At 39.7% G+C, this 25,915-nt stretch overlaps 1 protein-coding gene across 5 annotated transcripts in view; it reads right to left on the bottom strand.

Moving 5' to 3' along the window:
• ST3GAL3 (ST3 beta-galactoside alpha-2,3-sialyltransferase 3) overlaps nt 1-25,915 on the bottom strand; it is a 198,013-nt gene that overhangs the window by 99,750 nt on the left and 72,348 nt on the right. For all 5 annotated transcript variants that reach the window (XM_041127515.1, XM_041127516.1, XM_041127517.1 and 2 more), the window contains one exon: nt 21,977-22,069. In XM_041127515.1, coding sequence (XP_040983449.1) covers nt 21,977-22,069 — 93 coding nt within the window. The remainder of the gene's footprint in view (nt 1-21,976; nt 22,070-25,915) is intronic.

Below are 25,915 nucleotides of genomic sequence, written 5' to 3'. Positions count from 1 at the left end.
TCTGTGGAGATATTCAAACCCAGCTGAACATAGCCCTGAGCAACCTGTCCCAGGTGACCCTGCTTTGAGCAGGGGATTGGACTAGACCATCTCCAGAGGTCCCTGCCCACCCACCTCATCAGTGATTCCGTGGTCCTTCTCCCTACAGAGCAAGGAACATTAAAGTTGCAAGAGCTCAATTCCTATGCAGGTCAAATTTCAGAAACAAGGGTCTGCTAAAACTCCCATTTTATAAAAATGCTGTAATTCTTGCTGACCTCAATCAGCCTGATCAAGTGATAAGATTACAAAATGAAAAAAAGGCATTTAATTTGATCAATACCAGTTGCTATTCCACTGAGCTAATGCTTGGCCAGAGAGAGCTTGTGGAAACTAGATTAATGCATATGACTACAGGATTTCATCTCTGGAAATCACAGCTTAAAATTGCCATTCAACAAAACTGGAAATCTGTAGCTTTAATGCCATCCCGTTGCTAATGAGCATATTTACCTGGCATAAAACACACAAGGATAATTTGACCAATCGAGGCATGTGTTTAAGTGTAAATCCCTAGACTCTTACTCTGAACTGAGGGTGCCTGTACAAATTTGATGCCTCCTGCAGAACAGATATAGGGAAAGCAATGAATGACTCCTTTCAGTTGATGCTGAAGAACAGAAATTAATTAACCAAAACGGGGAAGGTCGAGTCTCAATACTTGCAGTTTAGTCAAAGGTCTCCTAAATATGCAAATGCCCCATGTCTACCCACACCATTTAATACCTTTGCAGTTTAAGTGAAGCGGTAGGACTGATAAATAAGTTAACATCAGAGTTCTGTGACACAACAGGGAACTGTGTCAGGAGATTCAAGACTATCATACAGCCAACAGTGCTGCTGCAGGCAAGGACGAAAGGACAGTGACAGAGCAGAGATTAAAACAACGAGAAAGCCCAGCACGTCCAGCAAGAGTGCACATTATGGCACTGCTACAAAATGGTAAGTTGTGTTGTAAAGGAAACAAACAGTAAAAGCGACAACTATTCCTCCCTATTGTTTTGATTTTTTTTTTTAAGTTACTCTTCAGCACAGTCTTCTGACAAACTACAGAAACTGTGCAACTTATAAACTAATATAAATTTATAAACTTATACAACTAATAAGTATAAATAGGGAAGCTGCTTCACTTTTGTCCTCAAGTCAAATTAGTAATTCAAGAATCTGTCAGTTCCTCTATTAGTCATAGCTCTCAATAACCTTATGAAACATGTAGCGATTAGCAGAGAGCTCAGAAATTTGTAAACGATGCAGCTCAGACATGTGATCTGTTATCATAATTTGTACCCATGAACCATCTCGGCCAGCACAAAGCAGGACATCTCCTCAATCCAAACACACCACAGGAGCAATAGGGACTTCAGTTTATCTGATTTGAGGTTTCAGTTCTACATCGTTTCAGCATCAAGCCAGCTGATCTGACAAAAGGTATTAAGCAAGAGACTAGAGAAAAGAAATAGCACTCAGAACTTGGGTTACACTGGCAGCTAGATGGCAGGTTTTATTCTCTGTAACTACTACCAAAGCCCGAGCCCAAAGCCTGTGGACATCCAAAAAGGGAGTAGCTCGCTTAGGACTGTAACAATCCCAGGCAGAATCCTTCTGATGAAGCCAAGGATCCTGACAACACAAACATCAAGTTTCAGTGATTTAGCAAAGGCTGTCAAACCCACGAACTGCTGCTGCTTCTGTAATTCACAGGGCATGGAATTGCCCTTCATCCAGAGATTTGTTCCTCCTGCTTCCCAACAGCCATCCCAGAGCAGGCCCTGTTATCTTCTTCTGGAAGCACCTTAGTCTGCTTAGCACTTACTTCATTATCTTTCCCTATCTGAATGAAGGAAGAAGAAAAGCTGAAGTTCATCCTTTGCCTGCTTCTGAAGTAGGCACCAAGTCTGTTACATTTATTCCTAAGCCATCTATAACTTTCTTGGACTATTTTCTCTTGAATAGTCCTATGACAAGACTGACTCAGAAATTATTTTGAGATAAGTTTTATCAGAACAGTTCAACCATTACCCTGTTACATCATTTCAAGGGACAGGCAGCATGAAGGATGCCTTTCCATCTCCACATGAAATTTTGTGCTTTAGTAACTTTCAGTGATTGAGGTCAACATTTTCAAAATAAGATTCCCAGGGTTCAGTTTTCTAAGTCAATTTAAGTAAAATAAGTCTAAAAAACTTTGGCCTAGATTTCAGAGGTATTGAATGCATTCAGCTCTTACAGCTCTGTAGCATATATAGCTAAGAAAACAGACTTTAAGGTACCTAAAACGTGGATGCAGACTAAACTTTGGAAATGTTGGTTTAAAGTCAAAGATTGGAAACTGATCACAAAAGAAACCAGAGTCAGCTTGTGAAAATATTTTCTATGCATTTTTTCATAGCACATTTATGCCACAGCAGTATAAAGCATCACATATGCAGCAAAGAATTATTGAGTTATGGCTTCATTCGGCACATTCTTCTCTCTCTTTTAAAATAAATTTTAAGAACTAACATTAATATTACATTGCAGTGGGGGATCCATGCCCACAAATGTCCCCTTTTTAAAGCATAATCCATAACGGATGCGCTTTTAATAATTGCCTTAGACATTGCGGAAATGTCACCAGAAGTACTAATGGACTAGTAAATGTCCGCTATGAAATACACTGACTGCTTCCACATAGCTATGCTAATGCCTATTTTCATACATAATTCCTAGTGCTTGCAAGAGGGTGACACATGCACTTTGAATATTGCTCTGGTACCTCAGCTGGCTTCCTTTCTTCTATAACTACTTTTTACAACACTTGCAGGAGATGTGCTCCTTTAGAAAGAAATGAAAAGAAATCTCTACTTTTCTGTGGCACAGGTCCCAGCAGGCAGAGCTCTTATGCTTGTAATTGAATTATTCTAGCTTCCCCTTCAGCCTTCCAGATACCAAGCTACAGACATAACTACTCGGCTTTTTTTTTATTATTACTCCCTCACTGTAGGCAAACCAAGACAGTAAACTCAGGGTTGCATCAATTAAACGCAGATGGTACAAAACAAGCACTGCAGAAAACACTGACAAACCACATTAAATTAACACCTTACAAGAATTCCCATTATTAGTATTTTAATTTTCTGCCTAGTTCCAAACTAGAGGACTAAAACACTATGCTTAACCGACACAGGTGAGAAGAAAACCTCTTCCCTTTCCCATTTGCCTGCAAATTGAAAGACAACAAAGAAAGATCTTCTCTTCCCTCCTCATCAGCATGATTCAGAGCATCTGTAAATGAAAATTGTACAAATAAATAGAAAAGGCAGCAAAGGATTCAACATTTAGAAATTTCCCATGAAGCTGATCCTTAACATTTATAGCCTCTAATATATTAGTACCATGGTCACTTTACAATGATTTCCATCATTGTTGTGCATTTCTGTTATTCGTTAATAAAATGTGGTTTTACTCTTCTGCAATGCATAGAGTTGTCCTTCAGGATGGTCACAACTGAGAAATAAAAACTGATGGATGCTCTAACCTACCTTGAGGTCAGAGACCTTACAGCACATCCACATTATGTAACACAACATTCTGCAAGGACCTCGAGCTACTGCCAAGACAACGGGCGTGCACGCACCGTGGCATGCCACGCTGAGGTAAGAGCTTGGTCCCAAAAGCAGTAGAGCCATATCGGAGAGAATAAAGCTACCCACAAGGCCCACGAACTCTGGCACAAGAGCCACAGATGAGCTCCTCCTCCTTCCAAAGGCAGGTTCATCTCCACCATTTCATGCCCAGTGTATGCACTACATAACATGCTGCTCAAACTTAGCACATTCAAACTCGCAGGGTAGTTTGTGGCAACATCTGGCAGATAAAGAGTATGCAATTCAAATCAGGTTTCGTTTCCTTCTGCCAGACAGATGAGGTCTCTTCTGCCTCATCTTGTTCTTCTCCCTAGTCTCAGGTACACAGACACAAGGATTAAATAATTCTGAGTATTTTACAGGAAAGCATTATCTAATCATTTATCTTTGCAATTAAATCCACTGTAGGCTTGCAAACAGCTTGCATGAGCTGTCAGAATGTTCCCAGATTTGTTTGGAAAGAAAAAAGATTTTACATTTAATTCAGCTAACAGTGAAGTCGTTGGCAGTAACTGTCCGCAGAGTCCTGCAGAGGCCAGTAAGTCTGAATTTAATAGAGTGGAGAAGAGAGAGTTAGTGAAAGGAGGCAGATCTTGTCACTGAAAGTATGACAAATGAGGAGGATGAACTTAACAGCAGTTTTACAAGAGACTAAAAGGAGCAATACAAGTGTAAACAAGAGGAGAAAGCAGCGTATTACTGTAATAATACTAAAAAGAGAAAGTCCCAGCTCAGGGCTCAGCTATGTGCAGAGGAGGCAGCTTGATGTTTTTTGTAGATCAATTTTGGAGCAGAATCCCATGGGTTATGCCTCTACATGGGTATACTATTTGGGTTACATTTAGCAATCGGGTCTTGTTATTTAGCAACACAGATGCAGGACTTGCTGATTCATACAAGCCAACCCAGAACACAAAGTGTTTGGGTTCTCTTTTCCTGTTAAAGTCTTTGTTATTTACTGCCTGCAAGATTGCACTGAAGTTCCAGCCAAAACTCATTTCTGCTGTTTCCAATGTACATTCCAAACACAAAAAACATGGCACCACATCAAATGTTCAAGTAAGATCACTATCATCCAGCTGCCAAACAGTTCCTACAGGTTCAGAGGCAGAGAGTAACAGAAATCACGAACAGCAGTTCACCAGAATGAGCTGACAAGTGTTTTCGCACTTGTATTATCAACTATAGTATCATAGCATAGTGGGAGACATGGTGGTCTAGAGGACAAATAGATTTTACCATGAAAGGAAAATGCTGGATAACACAGTGGCTCGTAACCCCGGGGCTACCCAGAGAGGACAGCATGCAGAACTGCAGAAGAGGCAGAAAGACTCAGCACAGAAAGGGCAGAATAATCTTTTGCCAGCAGAATAATCCAGTAGCCTCCAGAAACATTACCACAACGTCAATCATGAGGTCCTATTGTGCTATGCAGCATAAAACCACTGACCAGGCCATGCAAAAACATCTGTCATTCAGCTAGACAGATAAGGGAGAAGCAATACAAATCTCACAAGCAGAGGAAACTACACAATGGCAGTAGTTATTTTAGCTCCAGAATTTGAGAAACGGGTTTAGGTCAGAACAACATGACACAGTATGAAGAAACTAAGGCAATACTACAGGATAATCTTATTGAAATACAATAATTTAAGAAAACCTGGAAAGCTCTAAGGCAGATGTAGGCAGTAAAGCCAGGAAGACCTTAGAATACAGATGTAAATGAGTCAGTCCAGTAATTTGGCAAATTTAAGGAAGTTCAGACTGAAAAGCTGAAAAGAATTCCACAGTCCAACCACCTTCAGGATTTGTTTGAATTTCTTGTATCTATTTAGCTGTTGCAGCTCTTTAAATTTTCCTAAACCCAAGGTGACCTTTAAAAAAACAAAACAAAACAAAAAAAAACCAACCCACCCCGAAAAATTTGCCAGCACATACAAACATATTCTAAAACATGCTGTCCGGAACAAACAGTCTTCAGAACAGGGCACCAAATAGTCTCTATAATAAACCATGAGCAATTAGTCTGCTGGGAAACAAATTAGCTCATTTCATTTCAGCAGAGTAAAGGTGGCTGTCATGCTCCAGGGTTGATGTGAACTGTGGGGTCTTTTCCTGACCGACCCTTACTGGAAGCCCACCAGTTCATACCTGCCAGAGGGAACTGCTGTTTCCAGGGCCTAGGAGGCAAAGCTGCAAATCACTGAAGTACTCCCCTCCCTAGCCCTGGTGCTTCCTTAAAATGCCCCTGAGAGACAGAACTCCCTGGTTCACCAGCACATGCTCTCTTAGCCTTATCTGCTGCCTCCGAGTCTGACCATTACATCCCTGTCCTCCTGTTCCTCCTTGCTTCCTGAAACTAGAGAATTTGTAAAGTGAAAATCTATCAAACTTGATATCAAGTCAGGTTTTCAGATACAAAGCTAGAAATATAGAATGCACACGTGAATAAACAAACATAAAATGTAACTCTAATCTACACCTCCCAGCATAATCCTCTCCTGGCTCTTTTCACCACCACTCCTCTAAAATGCCCATATTCAAATTTAAACTTGAAAGCCACATACCCACGACTCAGTTACTTCACCTCCTAATACTACTAGTCCTGCCATCAGGACTTCAACTTCCAGGGAGTTCAAGACTGGAAGTGACTTTCAGCTTTTTTAGGCCCTCTTACAGTGTTTTCGACCTAAGGTTTGGGTAGGCACATGCTATCTAGAAATAGCTGTTTCAAAATAGGATAGCTGGAGATCCAAAACTCCCCAAAAAATTTGAGAAGGGAGACCTGTCTCAGGTTCTCATCTGCACCATTACTGTGCTTCGGCAAGTCTACAGACAGCCAAGCTCAGCTAGGAAGCAGTACGACTAGGACGTCTGCACACTAAACACGCTTCCTGATACAGGATTTACAAAGTGCTGTAGAAGACTTAAAAATGCTGTGAGCAACAGAAGTTACTATTTTATTTATAAAAAAAGTAAACAAAGATGTAGCCCAAGAGGGCCACATCCCACACAATCTGTGCGCTCCATCCACATGGAAATGCAGATGAGATGGAGCCAAGAGGAGAGCTCTGAGGACAAACAGGGGAGAGAGAGGGAAGTGATTGTCTTGCATGAGAGAGAAACCAGCCCAGGGCTGCAGCATGGAGCAAACCCTGGAAGGTGGAGACAGGGAATAAGTGTCTTCCTCCCTAGGACTGCTAGGAAAAGCAGCATTATGGAGTCAGAGTATTGAAGAGTTGACCCGACTTCCACAGTCAAGACAAGCCTCCAAAATCTTCTAGCAGCTGATGAAATGAAGACATCCATGTCAGGTATATTCAGAAGTTTGTGTCTGGTTAACCTTATGCTTTTGGTTTGTAGCTACTTCCAAGCTACTGATCACAAATTTAAACTGTGATTTGCTAGAGAAATTGGGTTGGTTTTTTAAAATTTTGTTTAGTGGTCTGACAAGCAGAAGGTGCATTGTAATCTACCCCCCCCCCCCCCCCAAACCAAAATAAAATGTAGCAGACAAACTCTCTGAACACCTGCAAGGTAGGACAAGTTTGGAAACCTCCACTCCTGTGTGTCTAACCCTTTAGACAGGCTGACGTGCCAGGTCTTAGGTATTAGGAAGAAAACTCAGTAGGAGCTGAAAGTCAGTGCCATGCTAAAAAAATAACTTACAGAAGCAAGAGTTTGCCACAACTCTAGAAAAACCTTAAGTACCCTGGTACTTAACACTGATTTTCCCACTTAATTTTTTGCTCCTTAACAGCTGCAGAGTGGTCATTGCGAACAAGCTATTGAGGGCTCTTCCTAGGCCAGATGTTGTTAATACATATGGGTCATCACCCCTACCAAGGCAGAAGGTCTTGCCAGTGATGGCTGCTTCACACTCTCCAGACACGGGCAACTCAGATCATTACTCAGTTATCAACTGCAGACAACAATGCCTTGTGCACTTCTAGACAGGCCAGACAACTTTGTTAAATAAAGTTAGATCTAGTAATAAATGATTTTGTCTGTGGGAACCTTTTCCATTTTCTCTCATGCTTCTCACCTCTCCTCTGCCTTTTATTGGGGTTCTTACATTTTCATAGAGCACAATTTCTTTAAATTAGCTAAAGACAGGATTATCTCAGAATAAACTGCCCTCCTGGTATCACTTTATTTGAATTACTGGATCTTCTAACTGTTTATCATAAAACAACATTCAAATATTTTGAGATCTTAACTGAATAAAGACAGTTCTGTCAGTGAAAATATTTACAGTAGCCTCACTAATTGAGACTGATTTCAGCTTCCTGAATCTCATTATGGTAAGCTGGGCACTGCTGTGAAAAGGAAACAAAGAGGAGATGAATCAAAACAAACATTTAGAAACACAAACAACTGCTTAGAGTGACATTAATCATTACAAAAAAATCTGTCAAAAATACCCCTCTGACTGGCGTCTGTCAAAACATCTCAGCAGTTCATCATCACATAGCCACTGTTCAGATGGAGACAGAATGTGCAACAGCCAGCACTCAAAAATTCAGAGCTATGTGAGGTTTGAAGTGAATTATTCTGTATCTTAGAGCACTCCAGAAACGGCTTGTTTCACAGGATTTCTGTCCTTTATCTCCTGCACGGCCTGGAACCATTACTGTTCCCTCCTCCTCAGAGGGTGCAATGTCTGGCAGCTAATTATGCAGAATGAAGTGCTGCTTCCCCTCTGTGTTTTCTGTCCAACAACCCACAAGAGATGGTAAAACACTGGAAATCAAGTCCTATTAATACGAAGAGAAAAAAACCACCCAAACTATTAGCCCTATTTCCTCTCACTGCCTGTCTGGGCATGGTTTAGGAGTCTCCCAGCTATAGCAAATTCTACTAATGCAGTACTGATGAATGAAAAATCTGCTTCTCGGAGAGGAGGCGGAGGAGATTGGCACTTCAGACCCACACCCGCCATGAGCAGCAGGTGCCAGACCTGGGAGGAGTGAAGCCGAACAGTTCTTCCTTTCCTCTTAGAAAATACCAGAGGACTACTTTCCTGCTAGAATACCTTCCTTACCAAGCACAGGTGGAAAATTCTGCTGGCTGAGCAGGACAGATCTTCTGCCAGGACACCATGGCAGAGCAAAGACAACTACTTCTTTACAGATGTGTCTACTCAGCCAAGTTTCTCTACCTATGACAGATGAGGAAACCCCTATGTGAAATGAGCAGTCAAAGAGCAGAAGTAAACAAGCCTAGTGTTTATAAACTGTTTGGTATCCTGTTGTTCCATAAATAGTTATTATTACCCAGGAGATCAGATCTGTCCAAAGGAGAAGAAATGCCTGGTACACGTGCTGACTAAAATCCCCAACAAGGGAAACAAAACAGAGAAAGTTTGTGGTTTTCCTATTTTAGTTTTCTTTGCTTACACCAGGACCTGTAAGCATACTTTGCCTCCTTCAAATTTTGGACATCCTTTCTCAACTGTTCCAAGAGCAGCAGGAACAAGTCCAGCGATGATGGATTGCGTGCTGGCCTGTTTAATCAGAGCCTTGGGACCAGCATCTTCCTCTGCAGATGCCTAAACTCCACAGGCACTGTTTAAGAAACAGATCAAAAGCAAAAAGAGCTGGCCACCGCTGGCTCTAAGGAGTTTCCTGTTTTGCCACAGGTTACATTAAGGCTGCCTGGTATGCTGTAGCTTTAAATACCTACCCATCCATCAGGTTACACATTTACAAACAAATTCTTAAAATATAAACAAAACTTGCAGAACAGATATATGCTGTGCTACTTATCCCTATTCATTGCCTGGTGAAGCATCTGTTATGGCTTTGAACACCCCTGAGACCATTCCAAAGTTGGTGGTGTCTTTCCAAAATGGAGCCAGAAACTCTCCCAAAACAGCTGTTGTCCTACAGACTTGCTCATACTGCAGGTTCGGGGCCAGCAGTGCCCAGCCAGCCCAGGACAGCACATCACAGACCCCAATGATGGCTGCAGGGACAGGGAAAGCCATCATGTCCCAAACAGCTTTCCCTTGCTTGTCATTTTTAGGTGACTTAACACTATTCCACCTTTCTTGAAGCATTCATGGGAACTGTTTATGTTTGGAAGAGCTCATCCATAGGCCAGTCTTCGCTCTCAGTGTAAAGCTTTTGTAATAAAAAAAAAAAAAAAAAAGAAAAAAGATACAAGCCCCGAAACGAACACTTCTGGTAGCTAATACAGCATCACTTTCCATTAAAGACAGCAGAGATTCCATAACAGAGGCAGGCCCAAAGTAAAAGCAGATGCACACACACCTTTTTATTTAGGAGGGCAACAGGTAAAGCATTGTGGTTTTGTGCACCAGAATATTTATGTATTCTTCTGGTTTCAGGCTCTGAGACCCCAGAGAAGGTCACAGATATTTTAATCTGTTTCATTCCCAAATAAATTAGTTCTCAGGAATCTCTTTATCACACTGACATCACTTTCAGCAGTGAAATTCTACATCTATTCCTAGATATGCCCTGGTGTAAACACCAACCTAGGCTGGCACAGCTGATAAATACATTAGAAACATGCTAAAATTGGTACGACACGTATCAATTTAGAAAGAGGAAACCATATAAAACTCTGAAATCTTTTTTTTTCTTTTTTTCCAAGAACAGTACAAGAAGTTATTTGAAATGTACACAATTCTGAAGCTTACATCAGTTGTTTAAGCTTGGAAGAATAACAAATTAGCATGGCAGATGCAATGATTTTCAGGAAACTCACAATAAAAGTCTTGAGAGCTAGACACAGTATTTCTGGTTTACAAGCTGGACACTGGAGTAAGCTACAGCCCTGACTTGCTCACAAGAAGTTCCTGTGCAAGTAAATCAATGACTCAAAGTGCTTCAGGAGAGAAGACGACATGATCATTCTTAAGGGTATGGCAGATTACACAAAAAGGAAAAAACTTCTTTCTGAATGCATAAACCTTCAGAATTTAGCAAAATAGAAGCAGATTTAAGAAACATAGTGAGTAATACTAGTGAAATATGCCATCCCATTGCAGTCAGCTTCACTGCAGTATGTGGTAATGCTCTTGCCTTGGTTTCCAGCATTACAAGTGATTTGGGTTGGGTTGAACCAGCGAGCAAGAGTCCTCGGGAAACTACAGGAACTTCACCAAGCTACTGTGATCCCTGACTCTATTACAACAGTTACAGCATTGCTTCTATAGTATTTAGCAATTAATTTATGGATTTTATTTTGCTGCATAGTTAGCTCAGAATTATATTAAAAGGTACCAAAGAAAATAATCGCCAAAGGAGCTTACACTGTTCACACTGCAGTGGAGTGAGAGCTTCTACAATATTATCCAAACAACATTCTCAAGTGACTTTTCACATTGCTACAAAGAGAATTTTTAATCTTTCCAGCTTTTACCTTCATTTGCCTAATGTAGAGTTGGAGGGTTCCCCAGACTGTTTCTAATTTGGCCTAATAATCTTGCATAAATTATGAGACCTGCCTTTCATCCGTATTCTTAGCCAATGTACACTGGCTCAGTGACAGCATTTGCATGCACTGACACTCCTGAAATGTTTCAATAATAGAACAAAGTGCGACAGTAAGAGAGGAGGAGGGAAAGGTAGAAGAGGAAAATAAATTGACTTGAAATCTACCCAAAGATAGGAAACTTCATGAAAACCACCAGTAGGGAGCTCAGAAGGAACAATTATCCACTCTTGAACACAATTCAGAAAACTCTGAGGGAAGCTGCATGCTTTTCTATGGCAAGAGGAAATCACTGGTGACAGACAGAGCCTCAGAGATGCCAGGGAACTTCTTGGGGCTCTGGGGCAACGATGGGCTGGACCAATAAAGATGAACCTTCAGAGAGTCAAAGTCAGAGTTTTAATAAAAAGAGAGATACCCAAACACACTTTCGTAGGGGGATCTGAGAAAAAGAAAAGAAGGTAAGACATATATATCAAAACCACAGTGATATTACATACACTGCTTAACTTTCATGCTCACTGATATTTTTCATTCATTTCATTTCACGCTCACTGCTATTTTCATTCACTCAACTGCATTTAGATCCTCAAGCAATCTTTGCTGCAAGATTTTTCCTCAAAGTTAAACATTCTTATTGGTGTAGCTTTAGACCAGATGGGCCACAGCAACAGAGCCTAAACACACATGCACAATAAAATACGCTTATTTGTTGGCACAGATTAAGTTTATTGTTTCTATTACAATCATCATGCTCACGCAAATACAGTTAGTTACTTGTACATTTGCAAAGCTGTCCCCCCCCCCTTTTTTTTTTGGTTAAAGTTCACAATTTAGAAATAACTGTAGTATTCTAGAAAACAAAAAAAAATGCAAAACAAGACAAAAACCCTCATCCTGTTCCCACTATGGCATAAGATGCAGTGTACTCATACTGAAGCAAGAATGCATATGCTCTGCACCTTTTTTGAAGCCAGAAAGGCACACGCTCAGTAAGGTCCATATGTCCATATTCCAGCTTTCATCTAACAGTCTCACTTAATTCAGAAGTCACGAAAAGGAATCTGAAGACAAACTTTTCAGGCACAAAGCCTGCACATCACATGGATTCACATACCTTTTTTTTTTTTTTTTTTTTAAACTCTTGAGAGAGGTTAAGCATGAGAGATTTCAGCTCCAGAAATGGCTCTGATGTAGAATCTACTGTCATGATCAGCACACAGGAATTGCATGTACTACTTCACACATTTTTTTAAAGGTTAAAAATTCAACATGGGATAGAGAGAACAACCTGCATGAACTGAAGGTGAAACCAGATCCCTACCTCCTGAGCAACACCTCCTCATACCTCTGTCCTGGGACCCAGACTGGCTTACAGAGTTTTTGCAGTCCTATTACCTTAGCTCTTCATTCCAAAGCTGCACCCTTGGTGGGGTTTGTTTAATGATTTAGTAATTCCATAAACTGGATCAGTGAACTCATCTGGATTAAAAATAATCTTGCACAAATCAAGTAGATGGATGGGGGAGGGAAAACTCATGTTCAGACATAAGGATTATTTTACTTACCCAGTTTATTGCACTGTCCACAGGCAGTTACGCTAGCTCAGGTAATGGAGCAGCACAAGGGGCAGCACGAACTCCTTAAGCAAACAGTGCCACAGAGAAAAGGGGTTGCAGACACAAGAACCCAAGCCTTTTTTTTTTTTTTTTTAATCTACTCTTACATTATGACACATCTATTGCAACCTGACACAGCAGCATGCACATCTTCAGAGGCTGCCAGAAGTGAAGAAATGAGCTGTTGCCGTTGAAGTTTGTTTTGAAGTATGAGCTCCAAGCTGGTTAATCGGTGCTATGAATTAAGAGTTAGCAGTGAAGTTCTGTGTACGGTTTCATCTGCTCATCTCTGGAATTAACGCTCCCGATCATTGCTCACTACAAAAAAAAATGAATGCAGGGAATCTATCACAGAGAAATTAGTTATTTGACCACGCTTTAAAGGGAGCTTTGGTTACTACCACTTTGATACCGGAGGTTTGCAACACTCTGAACATGAGTTATCAAATGTTGCCTCTTAATCCCAGCTTCCTCCTGCAGACAAGGCAGGTGGAAGGGACTGAAGCAGGTAGGTTGTTGTGAAGAGCAATCCAATTGCCCCAGTTACAGATAGCAACAACAGCTCAGACAACAATCTTAGTCTGAACATTAAAAGCAAATGTCTCCTAACAGACTGTGCTGTATGTTCACTGAAGTACATCCAGCTGTGACAAAATATTTTGTGAAATAACATACTTTTCACCTTTAGGCAGAAGTGTGAGAGATTTAAGTCTCTCAAATGAGCACATGACAATAAAACGTAGGAATTATACCTGTTGTATATTCTGACCCAATTCTGCCACTCAAAATCTGCGTTAATATGTATTTTAAAAAATCATCCTTTGTAAGTGCCTTCAAATTGTATGTAATACCCAACACGCTAATTGTAGAGGTGAAAAAGTGAGAAAATCTTCACTCCAGAACCAACATATAAGGAAGAAAAAAGGCACTACAGAAAAATCACAAGGAAAGAAAGGTAGAGCAGTGCAAAATGTTCCCTTTGCCAGCAGTGACAGTGGGTCAGCAGCTAACCACATAGGAAGATGTATTACTGGAAAAGCCAGGGAGCTCTGGGTGGGCAGGTGCTGCCCAGACACCAGAAGTAATTTTAGGAGCATGCATGTTTTGGCTTGCATGTTTATTTAGCCTGGGTTTTACAAAACACTGAGTAAGGAGGTGACAGGAGGCAAACATGAGCAGAAGCATGCTCTGACATCCCTGGCACGAGCCAGGCACTGAACAGCTTGGAGCTTGGAGAAATGGGAAACACCGATGGCTTAACCGACCAGGGCACCATCAATTCCTCTTTCATCTCTCCTTTCCCCTCCTGAACTTCTTTAGCCAGAGTTAACCAAGGAACTGAGGGAACCTAATGATGTTCAGCACTGCCCAGGAGAAAATACACCTGCATAAACTTGTCCCTGCAAATTCAAACCTCAATAATGCAACAAGAAGTATTTCCTCCGTCTTTCCTGTGGGGACAGGCAGAATAAGCAAGACACAGGATCTGAGGGGAGTTGTGATAAAGACTCCAGGTCAGCTCTCTGACACTCCCGAACACACTTTTGGGCACTGGCACATACCAATTTCCTTACAGAGCAGTGATTACAGCAGTTACTGGGACACCAAATGTAACTCTGAGCTCTGAAACAATCTCCACCATCATCGTACACTACTCCTGAATGCACTAGCACAGAACAAGAGACTTAAAGAAGGGATTGGGGGTTGAGTACTCCCTGTTCCTAGAACGGGAGTAATCTTGGTTTGAAGGAAAGCAAAAAGTCTTTCTCACAGCAGTGTCTGGGACACCGGGACCCTGACTTCAGTGGGAGCCTCGAGAAATCCCTCTTTCATTGTGCACAAGATGCTTTCACAGTTCAAATTAACAAAATGAACCACTTCAGTGTATTTCAAAATGAGATGTACATTATACATATGTTTAGAAGACAAAACCAACCCTACTGTCAATAACTAATTTAGCATATATATACAATTTTATATATCTAAAAAAATAAGAGATACTACCCACTGCACCTGAAGAGACCGCAAAATATGCAGTAGATGGATCACGCTACAGTTGGGGAATAGTTTTGAATTCCCATAGCAATCCTCAGTGGCAAACTAATTAACCAGCCTATTTCTGCAGTGAGCTCTCGCGAACCACGTGAAGCTGCCATCCTTTGGCTTCCTCTGCTCTCCTTAAATAGTTAATCACAAGGAAACAGCCATCACCTGTGCTGACAGTCTCTAAGCACTGAGCTCATGCCCTGTCACTTCAGCGCAAGTCCATGCTGGGTATGGCACTAATTCACGAGGCACTGAGACAGCCCAACATGAATAAAGTCAGTTCTAAGCAGAGGGTTAAAAATTCTCTTTTTAAAAATTTTTTTCTGAATATCTAAGTAACAAAGCAGGAAAGCATGGAATGGAAAGATGCTCTTGTGTGTTTATTATAATAGGCACAGCTTCCTGGAAGGGGATATGGAAACGAATGGGGAAGTATTTCAGATGAGGGGACTACATTTTTAAATTATCCTGACCCCTACTAAAGCCCTTGCTAAAGCTCCAGTTCCACCTGAAGCCCCTATTGCCTATTCGCATATAAGAATGCATGTAAGAATGGGTTTTTTTCCTGAGTATAAAACCTGCATAAACTATACCTGCAAGACAGCAATGGCAAAGAAATTTTTGCCAAGCTGTGTTAGCAACGAGACAGGAGTCTACCCTGTACACTTTAGAGAAAGGCCTTCTGGACCTGTCCCAGCTATACACAACTGGTCTGTGGAAGTGGAGAAACGCACAGGACTCTATGACCTACAGTATCAAGGCGGAACTAAACATCAGAAAAAAAACCCAAAAACCACATAATTACTTCAGAGACAGCCACTGAAATTTCTACAGCTGGCATAAATCTGCGTCATACATTCTCCACTGATAGAAAGCTTAAAAAATTTTTAACTTAATGTACAAAGAAACAATTCAGCAAGAAAATAGAAACCTAGAAGAGTTTACAGGAGAGCTGTTTTTCCTCGGAGTGAAGAGCAGGCTGTAGTATTGAAAAATAAGGAAACAAACAAAAAAAAGACTGAAGAAAATGCCAGTTGTTAATCAAGAGAACGCTTGCACCAGAATAATCAATCAAACAAAAGTGATTTTGTTTCTTAAGTGACTTAAAGAAGTTTGTGATTCATGTAAGACTATTTCTTAGCACCAATTGACTAGGAAGAGATGTTTACGATCATATCCTTGGTGCTAAAAATAGTCTTATGTATCTGATTCACAAATGTTAAATTCACTATTTTGGTCACAATACCTATAGATCTGTTGTATATTGAATTTCCCCTTTCCCCCTTATTCTGAAATCCTTTCAGATACTCTTTATCTTTCTTTAAATACTTTTTTCTCCATGTTCTCTTACCAAACACAGACTCACAAGTCTGCAGGCTGCAGACATTCCCTCTCTATTTACCGCCTCCTCTAATTTCTAGTATTAGCTGCCAACTTACAAGAGCTTGTGGTTGGAAAATTGTCAGTAGCTGAACTGTCCCGGGCTGGCATGTCAGCCACAAACCATGGGCAGAGGTCTCCTTTCTCATTTGATAAAGAATAGGGCATAGAAAGAACTGTACACAGGCAGCATCGTTTCCACAGTAAGGCCAGACATGCAGGAGACTGCAGTGTTACCACTGCAAACACAAGTTAGTGCCTTCTACGAAAAGGTCAAAGCATTAGCTCCAGACTTGTAGGTGACCTCAGACCTACTAAAAATAGTCTAATTCACTGAACATAGTAGTTTAATTCACTGACCTACTGATGCCATTTTACCAAAGATGCTTGTCATTTTCTTTGTATCATTCCGAAACCAGTAACCGTACTTCAGGCACTTTGAGTCATTATCTACTGTTAGGACATTTGCAAGAGGCAGAGTTGTATTGTCCTGGAAGGTGAAAAATTAGATAACTCCTTCATTTACAGTGAGCAGCAGATGCAGCCCAGTGAGCCAGCTCCTACACTGAGATGCAGTACTAAGATCATGCATCCATTTCTCTTTGTGGGAAGCCACTGCCATGATTCAGATTACAGCATGTTCTTCTGAAGCTATGCCAGTCTGCCTTTAAGGCATAATAATTAAAAAACCCAGAACCAAACAAAACAAAAACACAGGCATAGGCACAATGGATTAGACCAAACATCCATTTTGCCCAATACTTGATGTCTGTGTCCATTGACCAGTATTTCAGTAAAAAGCCTAAGAAACAGGGAATATATAAAACTACACCCTGCCCTCAACATCCATTTAGTTTCCAGCCTCCTCTAACTTCAGGATTTCCGTGCCTGTTTCTGAATCCTTGCAGTCAATAGAACCTGACTGTCAATCTTTTTATTTTTTTAATCTTTTGCCCACGAGGGACCTCATTCTCAGAAAAACATAACTGGAAATAGCACTTCCCTTTGTTTATTTTAAACCTGGTGCACAATATTTATATTTAATACCCCAAAATCTTTTACTGAAAGAAGCAATCACCTGAACATCTTCTCCATACCGTTCACTATGTTACACATACTTCTGAATAGCCTCTGCTTGCTCTAACTCAAACTGGAAAGTCCAAGTCTATTCAATCTTTCTGAGCATGGAAATAGCTCCATGTTTTTGTTTAGTCTTTATTACCACTATACATACCTAATTCTTCTAGATCTGTTTCAAAATTAGTTGAAGAGAATTAGATGTGTTATTGAAGATAGAGGCACAAGGGGTATTTATACAGTGTCATAACATATTCTTGGCTCTTCTGCATTTATCTCCTAATATGACTACGGTCTTTTAACCACTGCTGGTCAGTAAGTCACAGAACCATCCACAGTTATTCCAAGATCTCTTTCATGATTTGCAAGACATAACTAAGTCCATCATTAGGTATATGCTGTCAGATCAATCTTCTCAACAAACACTACATCTATCAGAACTGAATTTGACCTGCTATTTTGCTGCCCCATCACTTAGCACTGTGAGATTCCTCTGACATTCCTCACAGTCAACTTTTGGTCTTGCTACCTGGAAAAATGTGTCAGCACTTTATTATTAATCATCTGTTCCAAATAGTTCATGAGCACTTGGAACAGTAGAAATCCCAGCACACATTCTCCAGAGGACTCCAAGGGTAACGTCCCTGTACTGTCCAATCTTCTTATTTTTTTCCATACAGTTTCCAATCTTTACCTAGTCACTACCTAACCACTACAGGATTACACCAGTTTAATTTCCCAAAAGTCTTTGAAACACCAAATGTTTGGTTGGTTTCTTGGTTGGTTTTCTTGTTTTGTTTGTTTTATTTTAAAGAAATCTAGACATCTTGTATTAGTTAAATCACCGTTTATCAAATGCTCATCCAGTCATTCAAACAACGTGAGCAGATTTACAGGGCAGGACTTCCTGCTGCAGAAGACAACTTGACTCCTCTCTATCATTGCCTTTATTCCTGTGAATGAACACTAATTCATTCTTCTTTTATAGTTTCTACCGAGGTGCCTAATACAGAAACCAGGCTCACTATTAGTTTCCAGTTTCCCAAACGCTCCACTGGCCCCTCTTGAGAAGCCTGACACGTTTACTGCTTTTCATTCCTCCTTCTGTGGCCAATTTAAGCAATGATTATACACAACTGCGTGTAACTCGGCAACTTCACCACTGAGTTCTTCACAAAGTGAGAACTTTTCCTAGCAATTCATTGTGCTGATTTGTTCCAAAACGTCAACCTTCTGTCAGCTTCCCCCAGCCTGTCCCCCAGAAAGGAGGGCTCCACGTGGGAACTGTTCTCCAGTGAACAGCAATGCAAATAACTTCTCTGCTATGGCTTTACCTTCCCTTAGCTCACATGTAATATTATGATCATCTATCAGCCCATCAGGATCTCTGGCAGGCTTTCTGCTTTTGACAGTTAGACAAAAAGCTTTTTTTTTTTAATGCCTTTATGAAGTTGTTCCTCAACATTTTTTTTGGCCTACCTCATTATGGTTTATATTTAACTTGCCAAAGTTAATGCTCTTTCCTATTCTCTTCATTTGGATATAACTCCTGCTTCAGAAAGATGACTTATTTCTAGGAGCTTTGTTTACTTTACTGTTTAAGCCAGTCCTTGTTCATTTTTGTGGCTTTTCCTTCAATCTCTTATTTCCCCTCCCTTGGACTTTCACCATCAAAACTGGACACAGTATTCTAGAAGTCTTGGGTTGTGGGGTTTGGGGGGGGGGTGGTGTTTAATTTTAAATCAGTGCTACACATAAAATTTCTCAACTTATGTGTGTACATATGAACCTGAAATAGCATTTCAGCTATGATATTTTGTTGAGATTACATGAAGCTTTCTCTGTGTCTGTTTCCACAACAGTTTTTCCATCTTGAAGCTATAATCTGCATTTGTTCCTCCCAGATGTCTTATTTCATATTGGATGTATTAACATATATTTTGTTGGACTACGGCATTTAAGTCAGGCAATCCAGATTGTTCTCTAAAAGTAACCAATCCTTTATTTAGTACTCTCCAATAAGCCTATCATGTGCATACTTAACCTAGGATTTTTTCCAGCTAGGATTATTGATGAAGGCATCAAGCATTGCTAGAGTAAGAACTGATTGACTGAGGAGCTCATAAAAAACAAAACCAAACCAAAACAAAAAAACATTTAGTCTTTCCTTACCAGCAACCACATTTTGATATTTCTCAGGGCATTGCTCTTTAATCCATCTAGCTTGGTAAAGTCTGAACTCACTTTTTTACCGTTAAAGAAGCACTTACCAAGAAGAGTTACATTCTCTAAAAAATATTTATTCTATTGCAACTACTTCCATCATATTTTGCCTATTTACATTTAAAATTGCACTAAAAAGCCAGGAACCTTTAGAATAGGAAAACATTTATTCGTTTTATTCATGCTTGAAAACAGCCAAACCAACTTTATCCAAATAATAAAAAAACCCCAACAAAACCACACATTTTATGGCAAAGACCAAGCCTGAAAAATGTCAGCCGCAGAGATGATGTTTTCCTAATGATACAAGCAACTGAAAACAAAAGCTAGAATAAAAGAAATCATGCAGCTCAAATTCTTAAATTAACAGGCAAGCTAATTTGGCTTTAAGAGTTCTAAATATATTAAATTATGATATCTGGCTTCGTAATGGTAACTTTGCATGGTTCTTTGAGTACGAGAGAAGTTTGAGAAGAGAAAGAATCTCAAGTGTAGCATGGAATTCTTTGCAGAACTACTGGTCAGCCATCCTTACACCAATCCTAGGTAAAATAATGAAATGTCCGACACTGAATTCAATTAATAAAGAATTAAAGGACATCCTGGAAAAAAAAAAATCAACCTTAGTAAGGTTTAGGGTTCATGTTAGAGAAGCAACTGAATATAAATCCCCAGCGAGATGCTGCCTTTAGAACTATGAATATGACTTCTCAATGTATGAACAAGACAACAACCACCTAGTTAGACTAGAGACAAGTTACTACCTCTTTGCATGGTATTAGTTCAATGCAGTTAGCTATTGGGAGAAGGTGACTGAATAGCCATCTGTAAGTAGCTACTGAGGGAGAGAATAAGTAACACTTCAGATTCTAGCAGGCAAAAAAGTCCTTCTTGAAGCCAAAGTCTTAAATTTAAAATGAGATTAATATTTTTGCAATAATGAGTTTATCCATACGAATAATGTAGCACATTATTACCAGATTCTCCACCAACTGAAATCTTTAAATCAAGCTAACTGCCCTGTGATCCACGATGAATTTACTGGAAGAAAACATCATGTCCTATGTCATGAAACAGATCAGGATAAGGGACCATTAATGGTATTTTTCTGGTCTTAATAACTGTACTAAACAGTCTTCCTTCTTCAGTGTATATAATTTATCTCAGCAGAATCAATATGTAACAACAGACATGCCTTGGGAAGGGCAGTTAGGTTTCAGCTGTATAAAGAAAGGAAGGCTTTAGCTTCAGACATCTTACCACAGTTAAATTACCTTATATTCCTCTTCTGTACTATTTACATTTAATATATACACAAACACAGATTTAAAAGCACTCAAAGTTCTTCAGAAGAGGATGATCATGTGTCTACCTTTGGTTCTAGTATTTATTTATATTCTAAACAGAGTTCCAAAATTCACACAGAAGATAATACTGATAATTGTTTGTTTTACACTGGTGACAGAGAACATAGCCTCAACATTTAGCATTTTGTTTTGGTTTTAAGGCCTGGCTGTAATATCTGCTGGTTACAAGGCAATGTAATTGGCAATTTACTTTTAATTTTTAAAGTTTTCAGATACCATGTTTGCCAATAAAACCAAAGAAGATACCACCAGTTTCAGGCTTGGCCTGAAGGCCATAGTCACCCAACTTAACCTCTATATGTACAAGTCATGGAAATTCCCTCCTCAAAAGAAAAAAAATACATCTTTTATAAGAGTACCAGTTGTGTTGAGAAGTCCGCAACCTCTTTTGCCAAAGAGGTCACTGCACTAGAGCAGCTCTTCCACATGCATTAGAAGCTTGTACAAAGGTCAAATAACCATTCGGTCAAATTTTCCATTTGATGAACCAAACTGAGATCCTTATAAGTTTTGATTGATCTGTTATGATTACACTCCTCATTTCTGAGAGCTATCAAACAGTACTGCAACTTTCCACCCTTTCAGAGGGAAACAAATTCTAAAGAAACTAGTAACACTTCAGCTAACAATAACTTCTCAACACAGTAAGATGCACAACTTGTTAATAACATGTCTTAGACTCTTTGGAAAAAACTATTGCAAAGCCTCCAGGCACCTGAGGGATGCTTTACCCTGTTCTCCCAAGTAAAAAAAAAAAACCAAAAAACCACACTTTACTACTCCAGATAACTCAATGTCACTTTATGTCCAAAGCTTCCTACGGATTGCATCATCTGGCACCAGCAGTGAGCTTGATCACACATCTGTACCATACACTGACAATACAATCTGTTTTATTATTCAACACACAGAACTCTCTACTCTTTGAGCAAGCTCCTAGTCAGACTGAAATCAATTAAGCCATAGCCACTGACCACTCAAAGAGCCCAGAATTTCAACAACAGTCTCCCCTTGAACCAATCAAGTGACAGAATAATGACACTTTCAAGACAATCTCTGCAGATCACCCACCTTGAAGGATGAGAAGTCATCAGGGGAAGAAGGAAAAAAAAACCCAGTAAAGTTAATTACTTACTTTGGGAAGATGACAGTCATGAGCGCTGATGCATAACCAGGCTTGCACACTCCCTCAGAGAAATTTGCATACTTTGATGCCAATTCTGGAGGCCTGTGAAAAAATAAGTAGAGAGTCAGGACTCTCCTGGCTATGAACTGGCTTCTACAATCATCCAAGTTATTTTTTTCCTTACAGGTTTTCTGAAAAACAGCTGTGAGCAATAATAGCAAACACAGATGGGTATTTATTTGTTGCAATATAGCATCACAGGAGAACAACAAACAAAGGATAGGGTTAAAGATATCTGAAATACCAGTAAACCACTAGTTTTGCTGAAAGATTTTCATACCTAGGAAGGTAAAGTTCATGGAAGAATAATATCAAGATATCATCTTAGACTTCAACCTTTCAAAAGGAAGAAAACATAAACAGCACTTTGCTTTGGCTATTTTTCTAAAGTATGATCAAAGTTAAAATTATAGAAAAGTATTATTTAGAATATTATTTAGAAGACACCTTTCAAGCATTTGAAACAAACTGCCGAGCAGTTCCGACAGGCTATCATCAAGGAATGCATGCTTTCAGTATTTGGATTAGATGACATTGCTGCTGTTCTGTTAAGATGTGTCTTAATTCAGCTTGCCTAGTGATTTCAGGACCAAATTTAGAATATTGCAGTTTTTTTCATTTAGTTTTTGTACAGAAACAAAATTAGCAACTCAAGAAAAGATATTTAAGCCCAGTACCTACTTTTATCACAGATCTGCTGAGTGACCTGGAAAAAACATTTAATTTTATTTGTGTCCCTATTCACCACCTGCAAAATTTTTACATTAATCCATTTCACAAAAACATTACAAGGTTTAACTCACTCGTGCTTTCAAAGTAACATAAGATACCTCATGTCAGTCACAGTATGAGAATTATTAATATTCCTTAAAAAAAACCAAATGCATTTACAGATACACGCTTAACATTCAGCGGAAGTTGGAAGTGGTAATTACCGCAGAGTCGATTGATAATATTGTATTTGCTACACCATTCTGTTAGCAGTAGGCAAGTAACAAAAGGTTTTTTCCTACAGGTCAACAGTAGGAGTCAAATGAAGATGACAGTAGAGATCCACAGAGTAGATGCACAAAAATAATTTTGAATAGCCCATTCTTATCACAGCCATGCTTTTCCAGGCATCATCAACATGTACATCACCAAGATCACTTAACTAGCAAACTGCTGCTAAATGTAATGAGCATGGATCCAGAGAGTTTCAAGTGAGTGGACCCCTGAGCTGAAGTCAAGGTCCTGGAGGGATTGTGAGCAGTGGTGCAAACAAAACCCTGGCTGGCAAAATTACATATCTCAATAACAGTAACTCCATGCTGAACTAGTGGTATCTACCCTTCTTGTACTGGTCCTGGGGTCACTTCCCAAGAGATCACTAGCCAGTTCCAACTGCGTTATCAATAGACGGACAGTTAATTTTAGAATTAGCTGCATACAGAACAAAACTTCCTAAATCTATAGTTCCTAAAGAATAAAATCTATGTCTGATGAATAGAAATCTAAACCTTCAACAGCTGGAAGTGGAAATAAACTGGAGAAAATAAAAAGTCACTGTAAGTTTTTGATTTCTTAAGACCTTTGCAGATGAAAAGCACCAGAAAAAGCTTAAGAACATGGACCTGATTGTAATTCTGCCACAGCTTTCCTGCATAGTTTTGGTCAAAACATGTAATATTTTACTATCACAATTCCTCATCTATAGGATGGCAGAACAATACATTTGGCTATTTAGACTGTCAATTATTTACAGCAAAGTTTAGATTTCTCTAAATATATTATATAGACATGGAGAGATAGATGCAGGTATAACATTATCTAGCACAACCCAAATCCATGAGTTCGGTTTCCGCAGGTGATATTGTAATACATATCTCTCAATGAGAGAGATGAGAAAACATCTAAGATGTGAGCATCTGGAAGTTTGAATCCTGAAGACTTGCACTGAATGATGCGTGCTCTGACTCCAGTAAGGATCTCTTTAGAAATAGACACAGGAAGGAAAGGCCTGTCGCTGACAAAACAGAAGGTCTTAATGGTGCTAAAATGCATCCCCTTCTGACACAGTCAAAAGGGACAGCAGGGTGTACAGATCACAGCTTGTTGCAGCATTTCAGATATGAAGAAATGTGAGAAATCCTAACTTTTCATCAAGCAAACTTAAGTGTTGCTGGATTTTTATTGTTTAAGCAACATACCAAAATCCCTAATACCAAAATCTTCAAAAACAAGTAGAAAGCAACTGGAATTTATCTGCAGCCACCACGGTAGTGAGTCATTGCTGGCAAACTTGTACAACTATTTCAACAGCAGGCCTTTCTCAAATGACCTCAGTGGTCACACAAAATATCTTGTGCCACAAACACAGGCATTTTTCTCTTTTCTGATTTAATGGTGCTTTCATTATCAAATTAAAATGTCACTCAGATGCCCATCATGGTGTTTCTGCAAAAGAACAGTAGGCTGAAACCCTCATGCATTTGAGTCGTACAGAATGCCAATGAGAGCTGCATACCGACAGTGGAGCTGTCAATTACAAAACCCACAAAGATAGTCAGAGCTGCTAAAGCCCGAGGGGCCGAGCTGTTAACATTTCTTGGATGTGATGAAGTTCATGATCCAGAGTGCCAGAGGCAGAACAATTCTCATAAGCCAACTGTAGCTGCCATCTCGTATCATTCACCATTTGCTTATCTCCTTTCTTCTAGCCACATATTGAGCCAGCAGGCTACAGAAAACTAGAAATGGGCACTCTACATTTTAAAACCATCTAGGGACACATTTTATTTGTTTGATTTCTTTAGATTACACACTACATACTGTCATTGCCAGTATACTCATAATGATAAGCCTGCACTAGATGTAACTCAAAGCAAAACATTTAGAGTAAGGCTGGATACAGCCTTACTGTCTAATATTCTGCTACCGCATGAAGCTATCCAAGCTAACATCATTTTAGATACATAAATTTGCTTTGTGTTTTTTCTGCAAGATTCACACCTCTTGCAGAGATTGCTCTTCCATAAATCAGACTGCAAAACATCCTGCATGAAGTGTCCCATAGAAAACCATACATTTTTCAAACAAATCCAGCTTTGTAAAGTCACACTGCTGTTAGCGTGTACACAGTTGGGTAACAAAAAAGTGTACAGAGCTGAAGTGTATGAATAAGCATTTCCTTCATATTTGATGACAATGTACTTATTACACTGCTGCATATATTGCTGCTTCTTTGATTGTGTTTCTTATTTCCCAATGGAAGAAGCAGTATTACTGAAAGTTCTGCAAAGGTCACCTGACAAGTTACCAAAACATGGTGCACAGCATTACAAGAGCTTATGTTTGATTCTCGTTTTATAATCCTGAATGCTGCTTGCAACAGATGAGTTAAGAACTACACACGAAACCAAACATTACTTTCTTAGTGCTTTACTAGTAAGTAGCTTCATCTCACTAGCTCCATTACTGTGCCTGGAATCCAAGGCTATCCCAAACACATGGAAAGCTGTTGCAGTAAGCCAGCCAGGGCTATCATGAATGTTACGGCACAAAGGCGCAAACCCCCTCTACATCTTCCAGGCCCAAGCACATTATTCCAGCTCTTGATTCTCATGCTCCTAGTTACAGTGAAAGCTTCAGTTGGGTTGAGGTAGTTAAAGAGCTAGTGGAGACAGCAGAAAGGATATAATTAGATGACACTGCGGACCCTTAAATTTTGCTCAGATTTTGTGCAGGAAAAACCCAGTAAGATAATAAATTTATCCAGAATAAATGAGGGAAACAATTCATAGTCAGTAACTGGAAACATCTGCAGTTTTTAAACAAGTGCCTGCATGATGATGAAGTTAAAGGAAGTAATTGGCTTACTCTACTAAAAAGAAAATGCATTCTTGCATT

This window comes from Aquila chrysaetos, chromosome 12 (assembly GCF_900496995.4).
Source record: "Aquila chrysaetos chrysaetos chromosome 12, bAquChr1.4, whole genome shotgun sequence".
Taxonomy (NCBI): Eukaryota; Metazoa; Chordata; class Aves; order Accipitriformes; family Accipitridae; genus Aquila; species Aquila chrysaetos.
This window is presented reverse-complemented; position numbering and strand designations above follow the sequence as displayed.